General features: G+C 39.4%; 1 protein-coding gene across 1 annotated transcript in view; it reads left to right on the plus strand.

Annotated features, from left to right (window-relative positions):
* prrc1 (proline-rich coiled-coil 1) overlaps nt 1-17976 on the plus strand; it is a 53680-nt gene extending 35704 nt beyond the window's left edge. Inside the window, exons 6-9 of the mRNA XM_089126584.1 lie at nt 2243-2406; nt 2526-2629; nt 4681-4783; nt 16805-17976. Of these exons, the coding sequence (XP_088982710.1) occupies nt 2243-2406; nt 2526-2629; nt 4681-4783; nt 16805-17014 (581 nt within the window). The 3' untranslated portion in view covers nt 17015-17976. The remainder of the gene's footprint in view (nt 1-2242; nt 2407-2525; nt 2630-4680; nt 4784-16804) is intronic.
* Nucleotides 17977-18689: the final 713 nt, after the last annotated feature.

Below are 18689 nucleotides of genomic sequence, written 5' to 3' on the forward strand. Positions count from 1 at the left end.
ATGACTTGACTCGAGTCTGACTCGAGTCACAATTTTCAGGACTTGTGACTTGATTGATTAAAGTACAAAAATGACTTGACTTGACTTTGACTTGAGAACAAGTTACTTGAGACTTGACTTGACTTGAAGTGGAAGACTCGACAATGACTTGAACATATAATAAACAAACAGCAATACAGTTAATTAAAATATATATTATGACGTCAGCATCAATATATCGGCATCTGTGCCTTTACGCTGCTCAATTCAAACCGCGCCAAACGGAAGTTCCGGGAGTCTCACGCATATTGATAGCGTCTCCCTGATGCCCGCAAATGAGTTAAAATCTCCCGGAATCTAGAGCGAGATACTGCGCGTATAACATACATAGCGTGCGGCGTGTGCACGGCAGAGATATGGGAAGCCAAACAAACCAAAAGTGGGACGAGACAGCGGGGCTTTACAGAGCTCGTGCCGCGCAGACATGTCATCTGCACGGTTCAATGATCCGAGCCGCGCAGCCGATTCGTCAGCGCAGCGCGGACGTGTTTCCTAGCGACACTCAATAGTCAGCGCTGTACTGACCAATTTAAAGCAACGCAAACCATATGCTACATACTACATGCAAATAAATGTACAATAAAGAAACCCCTCCTTCCTTACAAAGAATTGTTCTCTACTGAAGTTTAGGAGTTAATTATGGAGAATTCCATAATTAAAACAATCATTTGTTAATATTTATGTAAATTTAATATATAATATACATAATATTATTTAATATGTAATATTTATTAAATATAAAATATGTTAATATAACATATTACCATTTTTATTTTATATTTATTTTAAACATATTTTAAATATGTTAATATAACATATATTAACCCCCCCCCCCCCCCCCTAACATTACATTCATTGAGATATACCTCCCTGAAATGAATTCTTGTAGGTTGGGATGTCTGTATATGCAGCATATATATATATACAGTACACGGCTGTGCAGCTGCAAATGCGTTTTACATATAGGTTTCAGTAAATCGAGGAAAAGGAGTTTCCGAAGACATTTGTTGGCTATGATAAGAAAAATTACTGAATTAAAAAAAAAATTGCATTTTATATTCTCATACATTTCATACATTTTATATTTTACATTTATATAAGATATAAGATATTACATTTTAGATTTCATACATTTTAGACCGTTTCAATTAAATTGAATTAGACAGATTGGATTATACATCTTAGAATCGATACATCTTAGACTCTGAACGTTTTGTGTAAACAACACAATTTTATTTTATTTTCAGATATTAATGTAGCACAGATATGCATATGATTAATATAGCAAATGTAAGATACATAATATATGTATAAAAGTTCATCTTTTCTGTGCAAAAATAAATATGTATCGAAAAAATTTACCTCTATTTATTTTAGTAGTGTGACTTGACTTTACTTGAAACTTATCAGGACTTGACTTGACTTGCTTAGGGTGAACCCTTGACTTGACTTGACTTGACTTGCTTGATTTATCTGAACTGCGACTTGAGACTTGACTCGAGACTTGATGGTTAAGACTTGAGACTTGCTTGGACTTGACCATGTGTGACTTGTCCCCACCTCTGCTCCATAGTCTACTGAGGTTATCTTCAATTATCCGTTATCTTCGAGTCCTGCGAATCGTTTTATTCTCCCTCAAACCGCACACACAGAGTGAGTGCATTACCGCCCACGCTCCCATTTATGACGTCATCACCCAGTTACTGTAAAAAACATGCTACCTTTGAAGAAACCCCAATAAATGTTATTTTAACGCATTTTAAGACAGAATTTTTTTAATATATACATATTTAGCACTTTAATTTACACATTAATTGGTTGTGGTGGTTAACCTGCAATTTACACTTTAATGCTTAAGTAGGGTTTTGTTTTGTTTCTAAATAATTGACTATTTCAGTTCAATTCAGATCAGTTATTTTATTTTGTCCTCTTTACCCACAAATCATCACAACACCTCATTGCATGACGTCATACAAACAATATGAAACCTACAGTTTCATATTTCATATGTAATTCTAGATGTCAGCCACATCGCCAAAACTGTTTCATACAGTACGTTTAGCTAACTGCTGAGAAATGTGCACAGAACCGCACTGTAATGGAAATCCCTCTGGAACCGATACTTGATTTCCTCAGAAATGCTCGGCTTGATGGAGGTAAAGCACTTCATGTGATTGTCATTGTTGAATGGTGTGTGTTTCAGAGTCTGGAGGAGACGTGGACATCGTTGTGACATCAGATAAAGAAGTGAAGGTGGCAGCGGTGCGCGACGCCTTCCAGGAAGTGTTTGGTTTGGCCATGGTGACTGGAGAGGCGGGTCAGTCCAACATCGCCCCGCAGCCGGTGGGATACGCCGCAGGGGTCAAGGTGAACGCGCCTCTGCTTCATGTTCTCCTCATGAAAACAGAACATTTCACAGGAAATAGAAAATCAGCTGACTTCTGAACTGACCTGAAGGGTGTGTGTGTGTGTGTGTGTGTGTGTAGGGAGCTCAGGAGCGCATTGACAGTCTGCGTCGCGCGGCTATCATTCATGAGAAGCAGCCAGTAGTCTCGGTGGAGAACTTCATAGCTGAACTCTTTCCAGACAAGTAAGATGTTCATTCTGTAAAGACAAAAACAGCAAAAGCATCTTGCATTTAACCAAATACTTCAGCCTCAGCCATATGGACTACTTGCACTGAGCTTCGCGACGCACTTCCGTTTGGAAACAATACATATCACTTATTTCCGGTTACGTTTACTTTCAATGTACTGCGGTCAATGAGTTGAACAAACACCATCTAAATGAGTGTTTGTAATAAGATTTTATATTTTCGACATTTTTATTGACAGAAGAAGGGATATTCTGATGTTAACCGTGTGCAGAATTTTCAAAACTCATCGGAACGTTAAGTTTAAATCCAAACCAAGCCAATACGAGAAAGCTGCGGCTGTTAAAAATACACCATTATATCACCACAGGGTGTCAGTGTTCGTCTACACTAGTGACCGCGACGCTGAAACATCATTATGTCAGTAAATAAATATTGTCTGTAAACAAACATCAGTAGATACATATTGTAATCAATTCAGTGTCGTTTTTCCAATGTCAATCATTTTACTATTACATGTTCATGCCCAAAATGCTTAATTAATATTCAGAGAAGCTGACTGTCATTCTAGCTGCGTGAGTTCTGATCGTAGCTAGGCACCTAGCGATCATTCATTCATTCATTAAACTATTTTAAAAAGGAATAAAGCATCAATGCACACTTTTTATTAGTCAAATTCATTAAAAAATGTAAACTCAAGTATAGAATATAAGTAGGCTAATACTCTTTTTAATGAGAAGACAGAAGACTACTGCAGGTTAGTGGATAAATATATTTAGCCTATTTATTATTCAGAATCGAACAGTTAGAAAGAAAATATATTTACAGGAACATTTCAGCAGGCTCAAGATAATTAATACAGAGATCGTTATTCATTGTTTTAATCAATTGGCATCCATAAAACGTAGTGATAATCTGCATTCTCATGTATGGACGTGCGAAGAACATTTTAACCGGAAACTCCTGCTATGTAATGAGTAGAACGCGGAAGTAGTTGTGCAAGTAGTCCATTACTGTGGGCTATTATCAATAACATCCTTTCAACATCAACAAAATTCATCTGTACACTTACTGTAAAGGTGAAACTGAAGCTGCACTGACATTAACATGTTTATTTCTCAGACTGTTTAATGTTACTCAAAGGTGGATACTTGTGTTAACACAACAATTACATGATGTAAACTGACTGCTCAAACAAAATCTCACTAAATGGTAGGGCTGAAATGTTATGATAAAAATCATTGTTTTCGATTGTTGCTCCTCATATTGTCAAGTCACATTTATTTATATAGGGCTTTTTATAATACTGTACAATACTGATAGTGATTGTTTCATGGCAGAGTAATGTTTCTGAATTGTGTTTGGGGAACGTCATGTCACTTTCTGCCTACACTGACAAAAACAAGCTAAGAAACCATTCATGAATTAGTTTATTTAATTTTATGTATTAAAAAAACAAGACTTCACACTGGTTGTCTAGCATGGAAAAACAACAAAATAGTAATTCAAACTGGAAATAGAGTTTTATAGAGAAAGGAACATTCCCCATCTTTAGTCTACCACTAGTTATGCAACATGCACTCTGGCAAAACCCCTCATTATATTCAGTGTCTACACTGGAAATGAAGCATTCACACTTAGCAGGTTTGGTTGCATTCAAATGAACTCTTTGCAGGCGGTCTCAGTCTGCCTCCAAACAAACTCTGATCTTATTCGATATGAACGCAACATGAACCAAAAACATCTATACGAACCAAAAACAGGATGTGTTGTCTAGGGGTGTGATGAGATTTCGGATCTGCACTCTAGGATGACAGAATTCCTTGTAAATTCAGTTCATGACTGCCTCCTATTGTGATGCCTCGATTTGCTAATGAAGCGTGTTGATTGGACCAGTCTTACTGACAGTTCTCCAAATGTACCTGGAAAAGCTTAAAGGAAGCAAACGCTTTTGTTCTGCTTCCTTTTCCTCTATCACATGTTTCATGTCAAAAGACCTTCATCATGACAGGAGAAACTGGGCATCTGTATCTGTCTGTCTCCATCAGGTGGTTTGACATCGGCTGTCTGATCTTGGATGATCCTGGGAATGGGATTCACATTGAGACGTTCACTCAGGCTACACCGGTGGCCCTGCAGCACGTACAGCAGGTAAAACCCACTGATCTATATAATGACTGGATAGCTCATGGCGTTCTAAACTGCCACTAGGCGGTGAAGCCAACGGAAGTGTTTGAGCGGCCATCTTACGATTCCCTACCAGCAGAGGGCTCCAATGGCCGTTATACAGAGATAGTAGCTCTGACAGCACTTTTAAGAGGACCCACTGTGCATAAACAAGTGTTAAACGAAGTCCACAAAAGGATCTACAAAAAAGGATCTCTTCAGCGCCTGCAACACAGCAGAAATAGACTGGGTGAGGGAATGACATCCGACGTGTTTTTTTCTTGATTTTTGGATTTCTACCTTAAACAATGGTTTCTACCAAGGATGGCATATTGGTATGCAATACAACTGAGTCTGCACAGGATGTTTATTTTGAAATTGACAGTGTTTTGACGGTGCGACTTGGACGCGATGTCCGTCGAAAAAAGACTCGGCGCCTATCTTTGGCAACGCGCCGCGTCACGGCTGGTTCACTCACATGCATTGACTAGAGTGGGCGCAAACGTGAACGTGTGCAGTGTATGGGTAAATAAGAGGTGAAACAGGCGTACATTAAAGGAACACTCCGACTTTTTGGGACTTTAGCCTATTCACCTTACCCCCCAGAGTTAGATAAGTCCATACATACCTTTTTCATCTCCGTGCGTGCTATAAGTCTGTTTGACGCACCCACCGCTAGCCTAGCTTAGCACAAAGACTGGATGTGAATGGTTGCAGCTTTCATACTAATCCAAATGAGTGGCAAAATAACGCAAGCGTTTTCCTATTTACATGTTGTGATTTGTATAGTCAGATAATGTACAAAGTCAAATGAGACACAGACATCTTTTAACCGTATAAAACCTGGGAACTATTCTCTGAAGGCGAAGCACTGCTACATTGACGGAGTAATAACCGCATCACCTGAGACACGCCGTGGTGAGGAGCGGAGAGTTCGCTCAGTGTTTGGGTAACAGAGTCAGCAATTTATAAATAGTAAAAGCGTAGTTTAGAGTCATGGGTTTTCGCTCTATTGTAAATAGCTGCGACAGTAAACAGGGGAGGTAACCATGTTTCACAGAATTCCAACTAAAAACGCTGACTGGATGAAGAAATGGCTAACTTACTCTGGATATTTATCCAAACACACCTAAATAGATTATCAAGGGACATTATGTTTGCTCGGTACATTTCAATGGACGACTATTTTGAAAAAATGGAATTTGCCACACGGACCATAATGTGCTGAAGGATACGGCCATCCCATCGATAGCACAGACAGGACAAGTGGATCACCTGCGGCTGAGGTAAGTGTTCCGTTATGTTTTTAGATGACCTACTGTAACAGTGCCATTAGCCAGAGCTAATGTAACGTTAGTGACACTATTATATGATTAGGGTATGAATATGTTTTTATCTTGATGCGGTGCGGACGCGCTTGGAAAAAAAACGAGCGCGTTCACCGCGCTGAACTTGCACCCTGCGCGCGGCGCACCTAGTAGCCTAAATTTGAAATAACCATGGAAATAACGAACTTGAGCGTGCAAAAGGGTACGATAGGCTGTGAGTTCATTGTGCAAAAACAATTTGTGCTATTACTTTCCCCTTATTCTATCCTATAGTAATGCAATTATATTGTATATTATATAGGCTACTGTTGAATACATTTGGTTCTGCTTATAAATTGCATTTAAAATATATTGATTCCTGTAATAATAATTATTTATTCATGTGATATTTATAAATCTGGGTGCGTTTTTGGTTGGAAATCAATGAAACATGGTACTTACCTGGTCTCCCCTGTTTATTGTCACAGCTCATACAATAAAGCAAACACCCATGATAAACTATGCTTTTCTATCTAACGTTAGTAATTGCTGACTCTTTACTCCAACACTGAGCGAACACTCTGCTCCTTGTCACGGTGCGTCTCAGGTGATGGTTATCACTCTGCCCAAGTAGCAGTGCTTCGCCTTCAGAAAATATAGTATTTATACGGTCAAAAGATGTCTGTGTCTCATATGGCCTTGATATTTGCACACTCTGTGACTATACAAACCACAACATGTAAATAGGAAAACGTTTGCGTTCTTTTGTCACTCATTTGGATTAGTATGAAAGCTGCAACCATTCACATCCAGTCTTTGTGCTAAGCTAGGCTAGCGGTGGGTGCGTCAAACAGACTTATAGCACGCACGGAGATGAAAAAGGTATGTATGGACTTATCTAACTCTGGGGGGTAAGGTGAATATGCTAAAGTCCCAAAAAGTCGGAGTGTTCCTTTAACCCTTTCAATTTGTATATTCATTTTCTGAACATGTTTTTGCTAACTAATCAAATACTTGAACAGATCTATATGTAAAACAATCCGAAAGAGCTATATTTTAAGTTCACAATACACATACTTAATTTTTAATAAGCAGGAATAATTTTCCACTTTAAACAAATACCCATTTAAATGTTTAGGGTGTTTGCATTGTAAGACTGTTCAGGGAGACTTTAGATTTTAAAACGGTGTCCCGTTATGCAATGTTTTCTCAGTCAATTCATACAATTTCCTATTGATTCAATAGAACGCGTGAGCTCACTAGGGAATCACAATATGGCGGCGCGGTGGCTTCACTGTTTATGACGTCATGAGCTATCCAGTCATCCTGCAACCAAAATCTCTCTCTCTCTCTGCCATCTTTTGGACATTCATCATGTCACATTGGTTTTAATTTCTTGTCCTCGAACAGAGCCCTAATCTGTTTATTTTTCAGTTACACGTTCAACATTGATTAAAAAATAAAAATCAAATGTGTTTTTATTTTATAAAGAAATAAATGATTTATAATTCAGCTGAGAATAAAGTTAAGGTTAGTTCAAATTTTAAGAAAAACAAATATATGATCTGAAATATAGCACATTCGTTTTAAATTCATTCAGGTTCAATTATCAAAAATACAATCTTGTATGCATATTTTGTTAAAAAAGAAGACCTATATCCAGAAAGACAAGGCCTTACACTTTAACAAGGGTGCAACTCTTATCACTGCAACAAACGTAGTCACACACACAAGACACATCACTTACATTTTGGATGCAATATTGACTTTTTTTCTGTTTCAGCAGAGAAAATAGTTAGACAAAGATCACAGCGAACCATTGCGCATCTCAAAGCAATGTGTTTTCTCATTACTGAATGATTCAGCATTTTGAACGAATGAATCCATGACTCGTTCATTAAGAAGGTCGCCTGGCGACACCTTATGGTGATTTAGGTTATGTTTAAAAGTATCGTTCTTTACAACGGTAGCATGGAAATAGAGACTAGTAGGTTAAAATGATTGAATGTTAAAACGGCTTGCCAATCTGTCCTAGTCACAATTACGTTACAGATATCTTAAATGATAATACAAACTATCCAAAATGTAATTACGACTAGTCAGAAAGACGTTGTTATCTACAATGTTAATTCCGGATAGTCAAACTTAGCTTTTAAATGTTAAAAGGGCTTGCCATTAGAGCTGGGTTTCGATTTAAATTTCAAGAATCGATTTGATTCCGATTCTCAAGATCTTGAATCGATTATCATTTTTCGATTCGTGCCGTGTATTTGAATTATCTAGGAGGAGTATTTCAAATTCCACTAAAGAATAACACTAAAGGCATCATATATATACTTAAATATAGCTGCGAGCAGCGATTGCGGGCCCAAGCCGGTGGCACCGCAACCCCGGCACCTTTAGTTACCTAAAGGCACCTGGATGGCGGTACCGCCAGCTTTGGCCCTTCATCGCTGCTCGCAGCTATATTTAAGTATATATATGGTGCCTTTAGTGTTATTGTGCACGACTTAACCCACTCTTTTTTAAGTATATATATATATATATATATATAAAGAGGGTTATTCTGCACGACGTGCAAAAACTTAACCCCCGCTTTGACTATCGAAGAGAAGTGTGCTGAAGAGCTTGCATTAGTGAGGGCTCTGCAATATATATATATATATATATATATATACAAACACACACACATAACTATATATAAAGACAGAGAATATTACTTGTTTTACCTGATTAGAATGCTACATTGAAAAACAAAAATTTTAATTAATTCTCACTCAACAGAGAAATCCCCCTGCCGACTCCCCACACAGGATTGTCCTCAAACAGAGCACTAATCTTTTTATTTTTAAGTTACACATTCTACATTGACTAAAAACATATTTGATGTTTCTTTTTTAATCAGAGTATTATTTTATACAGAAAATATATAGCTAATATAGCACATGAATTTTAAATTCATTCAGCTTCAATTACCAATTTGTAGTTTACCAATTTATCTTATTTTTATTTTAAGCAAACTATACATTTAAAAGATTAGGGTTATATGCATATTTTGTCATTTAAAACAATACAAAATTGTTATGCAAAAGACAAGGACTTGCAGGAAAAATCTACAGTCAGCCACACACACCAACGCACACACACACAAACACACACACCAGCACCCCCCCTCCTCCCCACACAGACACTGATAGAGACAAGATACAAATCCAAACTACAATATCTGACTTTCTTTTGGTCTGAGCTTCTTACTGTTAATTAGAAAGTTGATCGGCTTGACAAGAACAATATACGTGGCAAGTTTTGTAAAACGAGCAAAGTTATAACACATTTTATGTGTCCTTTATTAGTCATAAAATTAATTTCCTCGCCACGGCCAAACCATTCGAGATATCAAAAATCCCTCTGGAATTGAGCATCCTCAATGTCTTGACTTCATGCACACCGAGTTTGGTGGTGATTGGTAAAAACATGCGTTGTAATTTGATGTATTTCTCCTAGGAGATTTAGTCAAACAACCCATAATTCCCGACTTCCATTTGAACTGTTGTAAAACTTAGAGCAAGAAAGTTGTTTGGCCTGATGTGATCTATAAGTGTACCGAGTTTCATATTATTACATGCAAGTGTGTTTGATTTATGGACCAAATTTTCAGATCAAGTTTATGGACCAAGTTAATTTAATTAATTAACTAATTATATAAAACTATTGTCTATGCACTACAATTAAACTGGTTATATTATGCCTTTACTTATAAAAATTTTAATAAAAACTTAATTTAATTAACTTAATTTAAAACATACCAGGTTTAACCCTCTGAGACCTAAGGGTATTTTTGCAATAAATATTCCGCCTGGTGTTGTTCACTAAAAAAGCTTGTAAAACATCAACCCTTTGGTGCACAGACAATTGACACACCTCTTTTTTTTCAGGACAAATTGAACTTTCATTATATTTGTGTTGCATTGATGTCACCTGAATGTAGAATAAGTTATGGGACCACAAAGACAAATGAAAAAATAAATCGGAAATTGAATCACTCAAATATTTATTGAAATCACACACAAATAAATAAAAGCTAAGCAATTTTCCTCTGGAAAACAGTTTGTTTAAGTCTTTGGAGTCCTTGAGCACAGGAATGAACATTATAACTTCAACAGAACAAAAAATATTTACATTTTTCCAAAGGAAGTCCTGGCGTTTTGGGCCTCATGAAAATCACTGATGCCAAGCCTCAAAACAGTTCCTATCAGGAATCACACAGAGGGCCACATCACAGGCTTTGCATTTCCAGGGGGTGGCCTGTTTGACCTGCCTTGTCTGCTTGCAGTTCACACATGACCTTCTTCCATAGGAGGCCTTCTTGCTTGCTTCAGTTTGGTCTGATGTTTGGACGGGTACATGGTTACTTTGTTGCTGGGTGGGAGGAACTGCAACTGTAACACCACAGTTGGGCTGTCAGCTCCTCCAGAAAAGCCCTGTGGGTCATGGGCTGTTGCTGCTTCTCTGCACAAATTTCCTTGTGAAGTAAAAAACTGTTGGTCGCAGCAATGTCCAAAAAATGGAAAAACAGTGTCCTGTACCATCTCATTGTTTTATGGTGAACTGAGTAGTATTGGATGAGTTGATCAGAAAGATCAACACCTCCCATATTCTTGTTGTATTCAGTGATTGGGGTTGGGCATGGAATGGATTTGGTGTTCCAACCTCCATCCGGAGTTCTTACCTTTCTCTGAACGGTGTTGCCAGAGAATGCCGGGTGAATTGTGGAGCAGACAGAGACTTCCCGAGTGTCCATCCACTTTACAAAAACCAGAGGGCCGTCACGGATCCACCTGATGGTGCCCCTGGGATCCTTTTTGTTCATGGCATTTGTTGTTGTGCGGGGGCATCCTCGTCTGTTGTCCCTGTAGGTGCCACATGCTCCAAAGTTCAAGCTGTACAGATCCATGAATAGCTTTGGACTTGTGTAGAAGTTGTCTACATACAAATTGTAGCCACTCCCTAGAGATGATTTCTTCAAGAGGGACATAACCGAGTCGTATGCCAGTCCTACACCAGAAGCAAACACAGACTTCCCCGTGTATACAGCGAAGTCTAAAGTGTACCCAGTGCTGCTGTCTGCCAGCACAAAAAGTTTGAAGCCCCACTTAGTTGGTTTTGCCTTCATAAATTGGGTCATGCCTGTGTGAGCCTTTGTTGCCACCATCCTCTCGTCCACTGAAAGGTTCTGCCGTGGGTGATAAAATGCTCTGCATGCATGTTTGATATCATCTAAAAGGGGCTTCAGACGAAACAGCCGGTCATAAGCTGGTGTCCCTCTCTTCCGGTCATTGTGGACATCTTCATCAGGGTCGCTCATGTGGATGTTCCAGGAAATTACCTGATACCTGTCACGTGTCATCACTGAGTGGGGAAACTGTTGGCTGAAAATGGTGTTTGTCCTCCAGTAGTCCCGGATATTTGTCAGTCTCACCAGTGCAAAAAAGAAAGTCAGTCCTAAATATTTGAAAAATTCTCCAACGGTGAAGTTTTTCCAGGAATATTTTTTGCCACTGGCAATGTTTTTTGCAGCGTTTGTGTTTGTGTTATTACACAGAGTGGTTGCTGCACTGTCACTGACAAAGAGTTTGAAAAGGTCCAATGGTGTGTAAATGGATGTGGGGCTGAGCTGATGTCCTGGCTTTCTTGTTGGGACGAACCTTTTGGGCACTGGAGGGATGTCTGGCTGACTCTCACTGTTCCATGATGGAGTTGGAGTTGGGGCTGCTGGCTGTGGTGATCTAGATCTTGACCTTGTTGATTCAGGACTCTGTCGTCCCCTCAAGCTGCCAGATCTGGATCTGGATCTTGACCTTGACCGCGCTCTCCCTCGTGACCGTGACTGCAGCTGTCCATGACCAATTCCTGGCAGCTGCTGGGATGCTGCAGCAAATGTGGAAGGCTGGGATACTGCAGCAGAAGTGGAGGGCTGGGATACTTCAGCAGAAGTGGAAGGCTGGGATGCTGCAGCAGAAGTGGAAGGGGCCTCCTCAGTGGAAGAATAGGAGCTTTCCTGTCTGGCTTGGGTGGGTGGGATGGTGTCTTCTTCATTTACACGACTGTAAAACAAATAAATAAAGCAAAATATTAGATCATTTAGTGTTTTTGTATTTGATTTCACATAAGATTACCATGGCTGAGATAGCTACTGTACTGTACCCACCACAGCTATAATATGACCATTCTCTCTCCAGCCAAAAGGTGTGACCAACCCCCCTCTATTCTCTCCACAGGTAAAAGGTGTGACCAACCCCCCACTACAACATCCTTTGTTTGTATCTCTAGGTAAACTCAGACAAACAATGGCTGAGAGACAAAGTGTAATCCACAACTCTGTAACAAACATGAAAAAATTAAATACTACTTTTACAGAACTCATTTTTTACGTATTTAGAACATGTATATTTTATCATATTAGCTTTTTCTTTTTTATACTTTTTACAGTAAATAAACTCAGACAAACAATGGCTGAGAGACAAAGAGTGTAATCTACAACTCTTACTTCTCAATCTCTGAGGATCCATTATTCTCCGTGTTTCTCTGTGTATTCTTCAAAACTCGCGTCTCTCTCTCTCTCCTCAAACACTGTGCCGTGCGTCTCTCTCTCTCCAAAATATCACCCTTGGTTCATGCGTAATGACGCACACCAACGTGGACGACGGATCAGCCTGTCATTGGTCAAAAACCTCACGAAAAGCATTGCGAGATGTCCAAAATGGCAGCTAGCATCGAGCTAGCGGCAAATATGACGGAAAATTGATAAATTATGGACTTCAAGTGATCAAAACTTGGATATACACATATGGATTTATTGCTGAAATAGTCTGAAAGGACGCACAAGTTCCAGGCTGGATAGAAAACCTTCTGTAAAGGCTAGAAAGACACCAAAGACACCGCCGTGACGGCTAGCTTGTTAGCTTTCTGCTGCAAAAAACGGTAAGAAAATCCATCAATTTTTCATCAAATAATATCAATATTTATCGGAGGAGTCGCGTGGCGTCGTCGACGATGCCGTCGGTCTCAGAGGGTTAAGAAATGTATTTTTTTATGCAGGCCAGACACACAGCAGTGAAATGGTTAAGCCCCCTCCCCCTAAAAACACACACACACACAGAGACAGAGACGTAGGCTCAGATTGAGCATGACCACATTCAAACAAACATATCTGACTTTCTGTGGGTCCTAGCTAATGAGTGTCAATTAGAAAGTTGTCCAGCTCGAGGAGTACATTATACATACTGATTTTTGTAACTGTAGATAAAACTAACAACCCCACTTTTGTCAAAAGGTGGTGCTACTGAGCCCTCACCACGCCCGTTTCTGAAACTTTGCACGTCTACTGGCTAATAAATGTGATGTGTCTGAGTTTCATGCAATTTAAATCATGTTAAGTGTCTCAAAAGCATCCTAAAAGAATGGTAAAGTTTGATGCATTGCCACAGCAACTGTTTAAAAGATATCAAGAATCCATTCACAGGTCTACATCTGCCGTATATTTACATTATACAGATGAAGTTTGAAGCAAATCGGGTAAAAATAAGAGAGTGATTTCAAAGCATTTTGAAAGTGACACACTTCCTTCTACCAGTTGGTGGCGCTATAACTTTGACTCACAATAGTCACATCCATGTGATCGTCCTCTTACAGCGAACACACTGCTGAAGTTTCATCAAGATCAGTTTATGTATGCTGAAGTTATAACACACTTCCTGTTTCACGTTTCTCGCCATGATTTCGTTTCCTCGCCACGGCCAAACCGTTCGAGATATCAAAAATCCCCACACAAGCTTTCATCCTCAATGTCTTGACTTCACGCTGACCGAGTTTCGTCGAATTTGGATCAAAGCTCTAGGAGGAGTATTTCACATTCCATTGCGTGTTTTTTACAAACAAACCTCAATAGCCGACTTCCTGTTGGGCTGGGGTAAAAAGTAAGAGGGTGAGGTATAGATGAAACGATGAGATCAACATGTGTACCGAGTTTCATATTATTACATGCAAGCGTGTTTGAGTTATGGACCAAGTGTTCGGACCCCGTTCCAGGGGGCGCTGACGAGCCGCCTCAATACACTCACACACCTTCGCCTTTTCAGGGCTTGGGCCCTAATAATCCTAAGGAAAACAATAGGGCCTTTGCCCTTTCAGGGCTTGGGCCCTAATAAGAAGAAGAAGAATCCTAAGGAAAACAATATGGCCTTCGCCCTTTCAGGGCTTGGGCCCTAATAATAAAGAAGAAGAAGAAGAAATAATCCCAAGGAAAACAATAGGGCCTTCGCCCTTTCAGGGCTTGGGCCCTAATAATAATAATTCTAAGGAAAACAATAGGGCCTTCACCCTTTCAGGGCTTGGGCCCTAATTGACCTATGGCTATGCCACGCCCTCAACCAATCACATGAACCAATCACAGTGCGCAGCTAACCTCATTACACTCACACATTCTCTGCTTCCACTTCCATTGAAATGCATTGGAGTTAGTCAGTTTTCTTTCGTTTTTTCTTGACTGAGCCTGGGTTCTCCCAAGGTTTTTTTTCCTCCATCCAATCTGATGGATTTTTGGTTCCTTGCCACTGTTGCCTTGCTTTTGGCTTGCTTAGTTGGGGATATTTAATATTTAACAATATTATTGATCTGTGTTGTACTACTTTCATGTTATCACTGTGAAGCTGCTTTGATACAATCTGTATTGTGAAAAGCGCTATATAAATAAATGTGACTTGACTTATTTTAAGTTTAAAATGGTCAAACGGTGTGCATGGGGTACATGCAACTCTGACACTAGTTTCCTGAGAGGTTAGGCGACGGTGTGTATTTTTTTACCCTTTCCCAAGCCACATCTCAACCAAGATAAGTGTCTGCTCTGGATAAAGTTATGCGATAGCTAGACCACAACACCAAATAAACGCAGATAAATTAAACAAGGATGTCTACATCTGATCTAAGTTAGTCAACAACGTATTTGAACGTTATCTTTAAAATCTCTAACGTAACGTTAGTCTAACTTTAGACGTACATTAGAAAACATTAACGTTAGCTTCTAGCTGCGTTGTACATCATGTCAATTAGCTTCATTAACATATATCTGTAAATAACCGAGATAACAAATGTTAACAATGTTGTGCTGAATGATTCATGTAAATACTGTAGCACCAAACGGTGATGGCAACGATATGCGGGTTATCATGTTTACACTGTGACCTGTACATTTTTGCCTGGAGCTGAAGCTTTTCATTGACGTTCTCAACAATAAAATTATTAATATAACCCTCCAATGCATAGTTCATGCCCTTTAGGTGACTTCAAGATGATATATAATTTTGCTGTTTCCAAAAATCACCAATTGCCTCCTGTGAAATGTCTCCTACTGTGACAGCTGCCATAGCGCCCGTGCCGTGTTTGTCCGAGTGAGTGGAGGGGGCGTGGCTTAGCCATAGGTCAATTACACTGTTTCCCCTTCCCTTACACCTTAACCTACCCTTAAACCGACCCATACCACCACACCTGAGCCTAACCTTACCTGTATCACACCTCAATAGCAGCAAAAGTGTTTTACAATACAACCTGAACACAATAAGAAAATTGTACTTATTTTTTAATGTAAGTACATAGTACTTCACTTCCTGTCTTTGCGAACCACGTACGTCTGATGCAAAATTTGCGCTAACATACAAATCAGTTTAATCTACTAGGGAAAAAATTTCAGATTCAGTCGGAATAAAATTAAATGTAACAAATCAAATGTTATTATGTCAGGTAAAAGTATCATGCCAATTTCATAATCGGCTCAAAGATAATAAATACAAAACATCAAATGCTCTGTAATAAAGAGAATATACAAATATATACTTTATATTCTCAGAGAGCAGCCCTCTCTTCCAGTTTCTCCAGTCTTACAATCTTAAAATGTTGTCTAATTACTCTTCTAAGAAACATGTGCATTGCAGGAATGTTGTCATGACAAAACCTTGATTCCTACGCTAACTGATTTATTATACATCTGTTAATGTTTTCTGCCACACACTGCTGCCGATAGATATAGAAGCGCGCTCCTGCCGATAGATACACAAGCTATAGATACACAAGCTATCCTGCCGATAGATACGCACACTGCTGCCAATAGATGCACACGCACGCTGCTGTGGGCATGTGAGATATGCTGAGATCTAGACAGGTGGAGCTGGGGGAGGTGGACGGGTTCTGTTGAGCATGCAATCTCATTGGCTGAAAAATCAGCATTTGTCCTGCAATTTAATCACCATTTGTGCCATCTAGTAAACAATGCGATTGCAAACAGTTTGCATTAAAGGTACACCATTTGCATGCATTATCCTACTGCTCATAAAACATTTACTACTGGGCTTACGAGATTATAACCAGTTTAGATGAAAAGAATCTAAACTGGAATAGGTGACCTCAAAATGAGGTTCTGTCATCATTTACTCGCCCTCAAGTTGTTTCAAACCTGTATGTGTTTCTATCTTCTGATGAACACAAAAGAAAATATTTTGAAGAATGTTGGAAACCAGACAGTTGATGGACCCCATTATTTGTTTTCCTACTATGGAAGTTTAGCACTGAACTCACGTGATGTATTTATATTTAGTGCTGTCACATGAACTGATGTGTGTGTGTGTGTGTGTGTGCTGTTCTCCTCCAGGCACAGTCCCTGACTCCTCCTGACTATAACTTGCGCTGGTCCGGTCTGCTAGTGACGGTGGGGGAAGTTCTGGAGAGAAGTGTGCCCAACGTGAGCCGCACAGACTGGCACCAGGCCTTCACCGGGACGCCCCGCCGGCAGATGATCTTCTCTGCTGCCAGGGCTCTGGCTGGCATGTACAAGCTGCGTTTGCCCTCCAGGACAGTGTGAACATCAGATGCCGCTGCGTCACACAGACCGCAGATTCCCAGAACAGCGCAGGAATCACCTTTCCATCTGTAGGTGTCCTGTGTTCTCCGTCATGTCCCATCACACGCCTGAGCTGACTCACATTATCCAGCGAGAGAGAACCTTTTCATCAGCTGCGTTTCTGCATCATGTCTGAATAAACCAGCTACAGGGCAGAGAAACTAGTGTCGCTCTTTTAAATTATTGATTCAATTGAATATTATGCCCTTGATTATACTTGAGTTTGATATGAATAAATGACGGCGTCCCAGTCTGTACGATGGAAATAAAAACACGTGTCATCATGACCAGAATGCATCTGTTGTCCTACAGAGGGTCCGTTTCTTTTGAAATTAAATATTTAATTAAGATTAAATCTCACCAAGGCAAAGATGAGTCTTATCAACCAGATGCATAACACTCATGTTTACATTTGTAATCAAATACTTTGACTTAGAGGTTTTTAAAAAACATTCATAACATTGTGAATATACAATTTTGATGTCACGGTTTTTGGATCTTATTGTATAGTATTTTCTTTTCGTTCTAATCATCATCTTCACAAACATTGTAACAATATTGTGTTTGTCTTCATGTTCGTTTCTTTCACAGCTTGGTCCATGTCGGTGTTTACTGCGGTCTGCTCCTCATATAAATAAACCGGTTACTACAGATGTTACATAAAACAATCTTAAATCTGTGCGCTGTGATATTCTGCAGTTAGCGATGATCTTGCAGCAGGAGGGTTTGCTCAGAGCCACGCAGGAACACACACACATACATCTGGGCATGACCTCTGAGTGACCGCTGATGTGTAGCACATGGACCCAAAGAGCCTTTAAATGTTTATAATATTTCTCTAGAAAAACTGGATGATTTTGTTTTATGCCATTTTACAAACGTGCCTTTGACCTTGCAGACGAGTAAAACATTTTTGTAAAGCCTCATGTTGTTCTGTTGTGTTTTTGGTGCCTATACGTACAAATATCATCAGCCATGTTCTATTCTCTGTGGTCAGAAGTCAAATTTTATACGTAAATGGAATTTTGTTTTCCACTTTATTGTTCCTCACATCGTTCCTGTATTCCAGTTGTTAGATTATTAGTAACACTGACTGGTGAGTGAATGAGATATTTCAAATATATCAGTCATGATGATCCATGCCAGTCGAACTATAACCCAAAGAAATATCAACCGTAGTTGTACCATAAATGACGCAACCAAACAGATCTAAGGTCAGCAATCTAATAGCTATATTGCTAACGCATGTGTGTGTTTCTGAAGGACTTGGCCAATCCAGGGCTGTTTGCAGTGCTTTACTGACCCTCACAGTTAAATACTGTTTTTTTTTTTTTGTTTTTTTTTTTTTTTTTTTAATGAATTTGAGAACATTTTGGGCAATGTTGTAACAATGCATGATCAATTTTACTGTTGGGTGATTTTAATATTCCCATTTGCTGTCCCAGCAAGCGGTTGGATTTCTTAGTGTGTGCGCGACTCTCACGCATACTAATTTCTCTCTCTCTCTCGTCATCATGAAACTCTGGTGCAGATGTGTGTATCAGTCAGTTTAGCAACACTTTAAACACCATGTCAAGCGTTCGAGTACATAATCTGCATGAAATTTCTCTTCTGTAAAGTTATTATTGAACATTTT

This window comes from Pimephales promelas, chromosome 23, assembly GCF_988280905.1.
Source record: "Pimephales promelas chromosome 23, fPimPro1.hap1.1, whole genome shotgun sequence".
Taxonomy (NCBI): domain Eukaryota; kingdom Metazoa; phylum Chordata; class Actinopteri; order Cypriniformes; family Leuciscidae; genus Pimephales; species Pimephales promelas.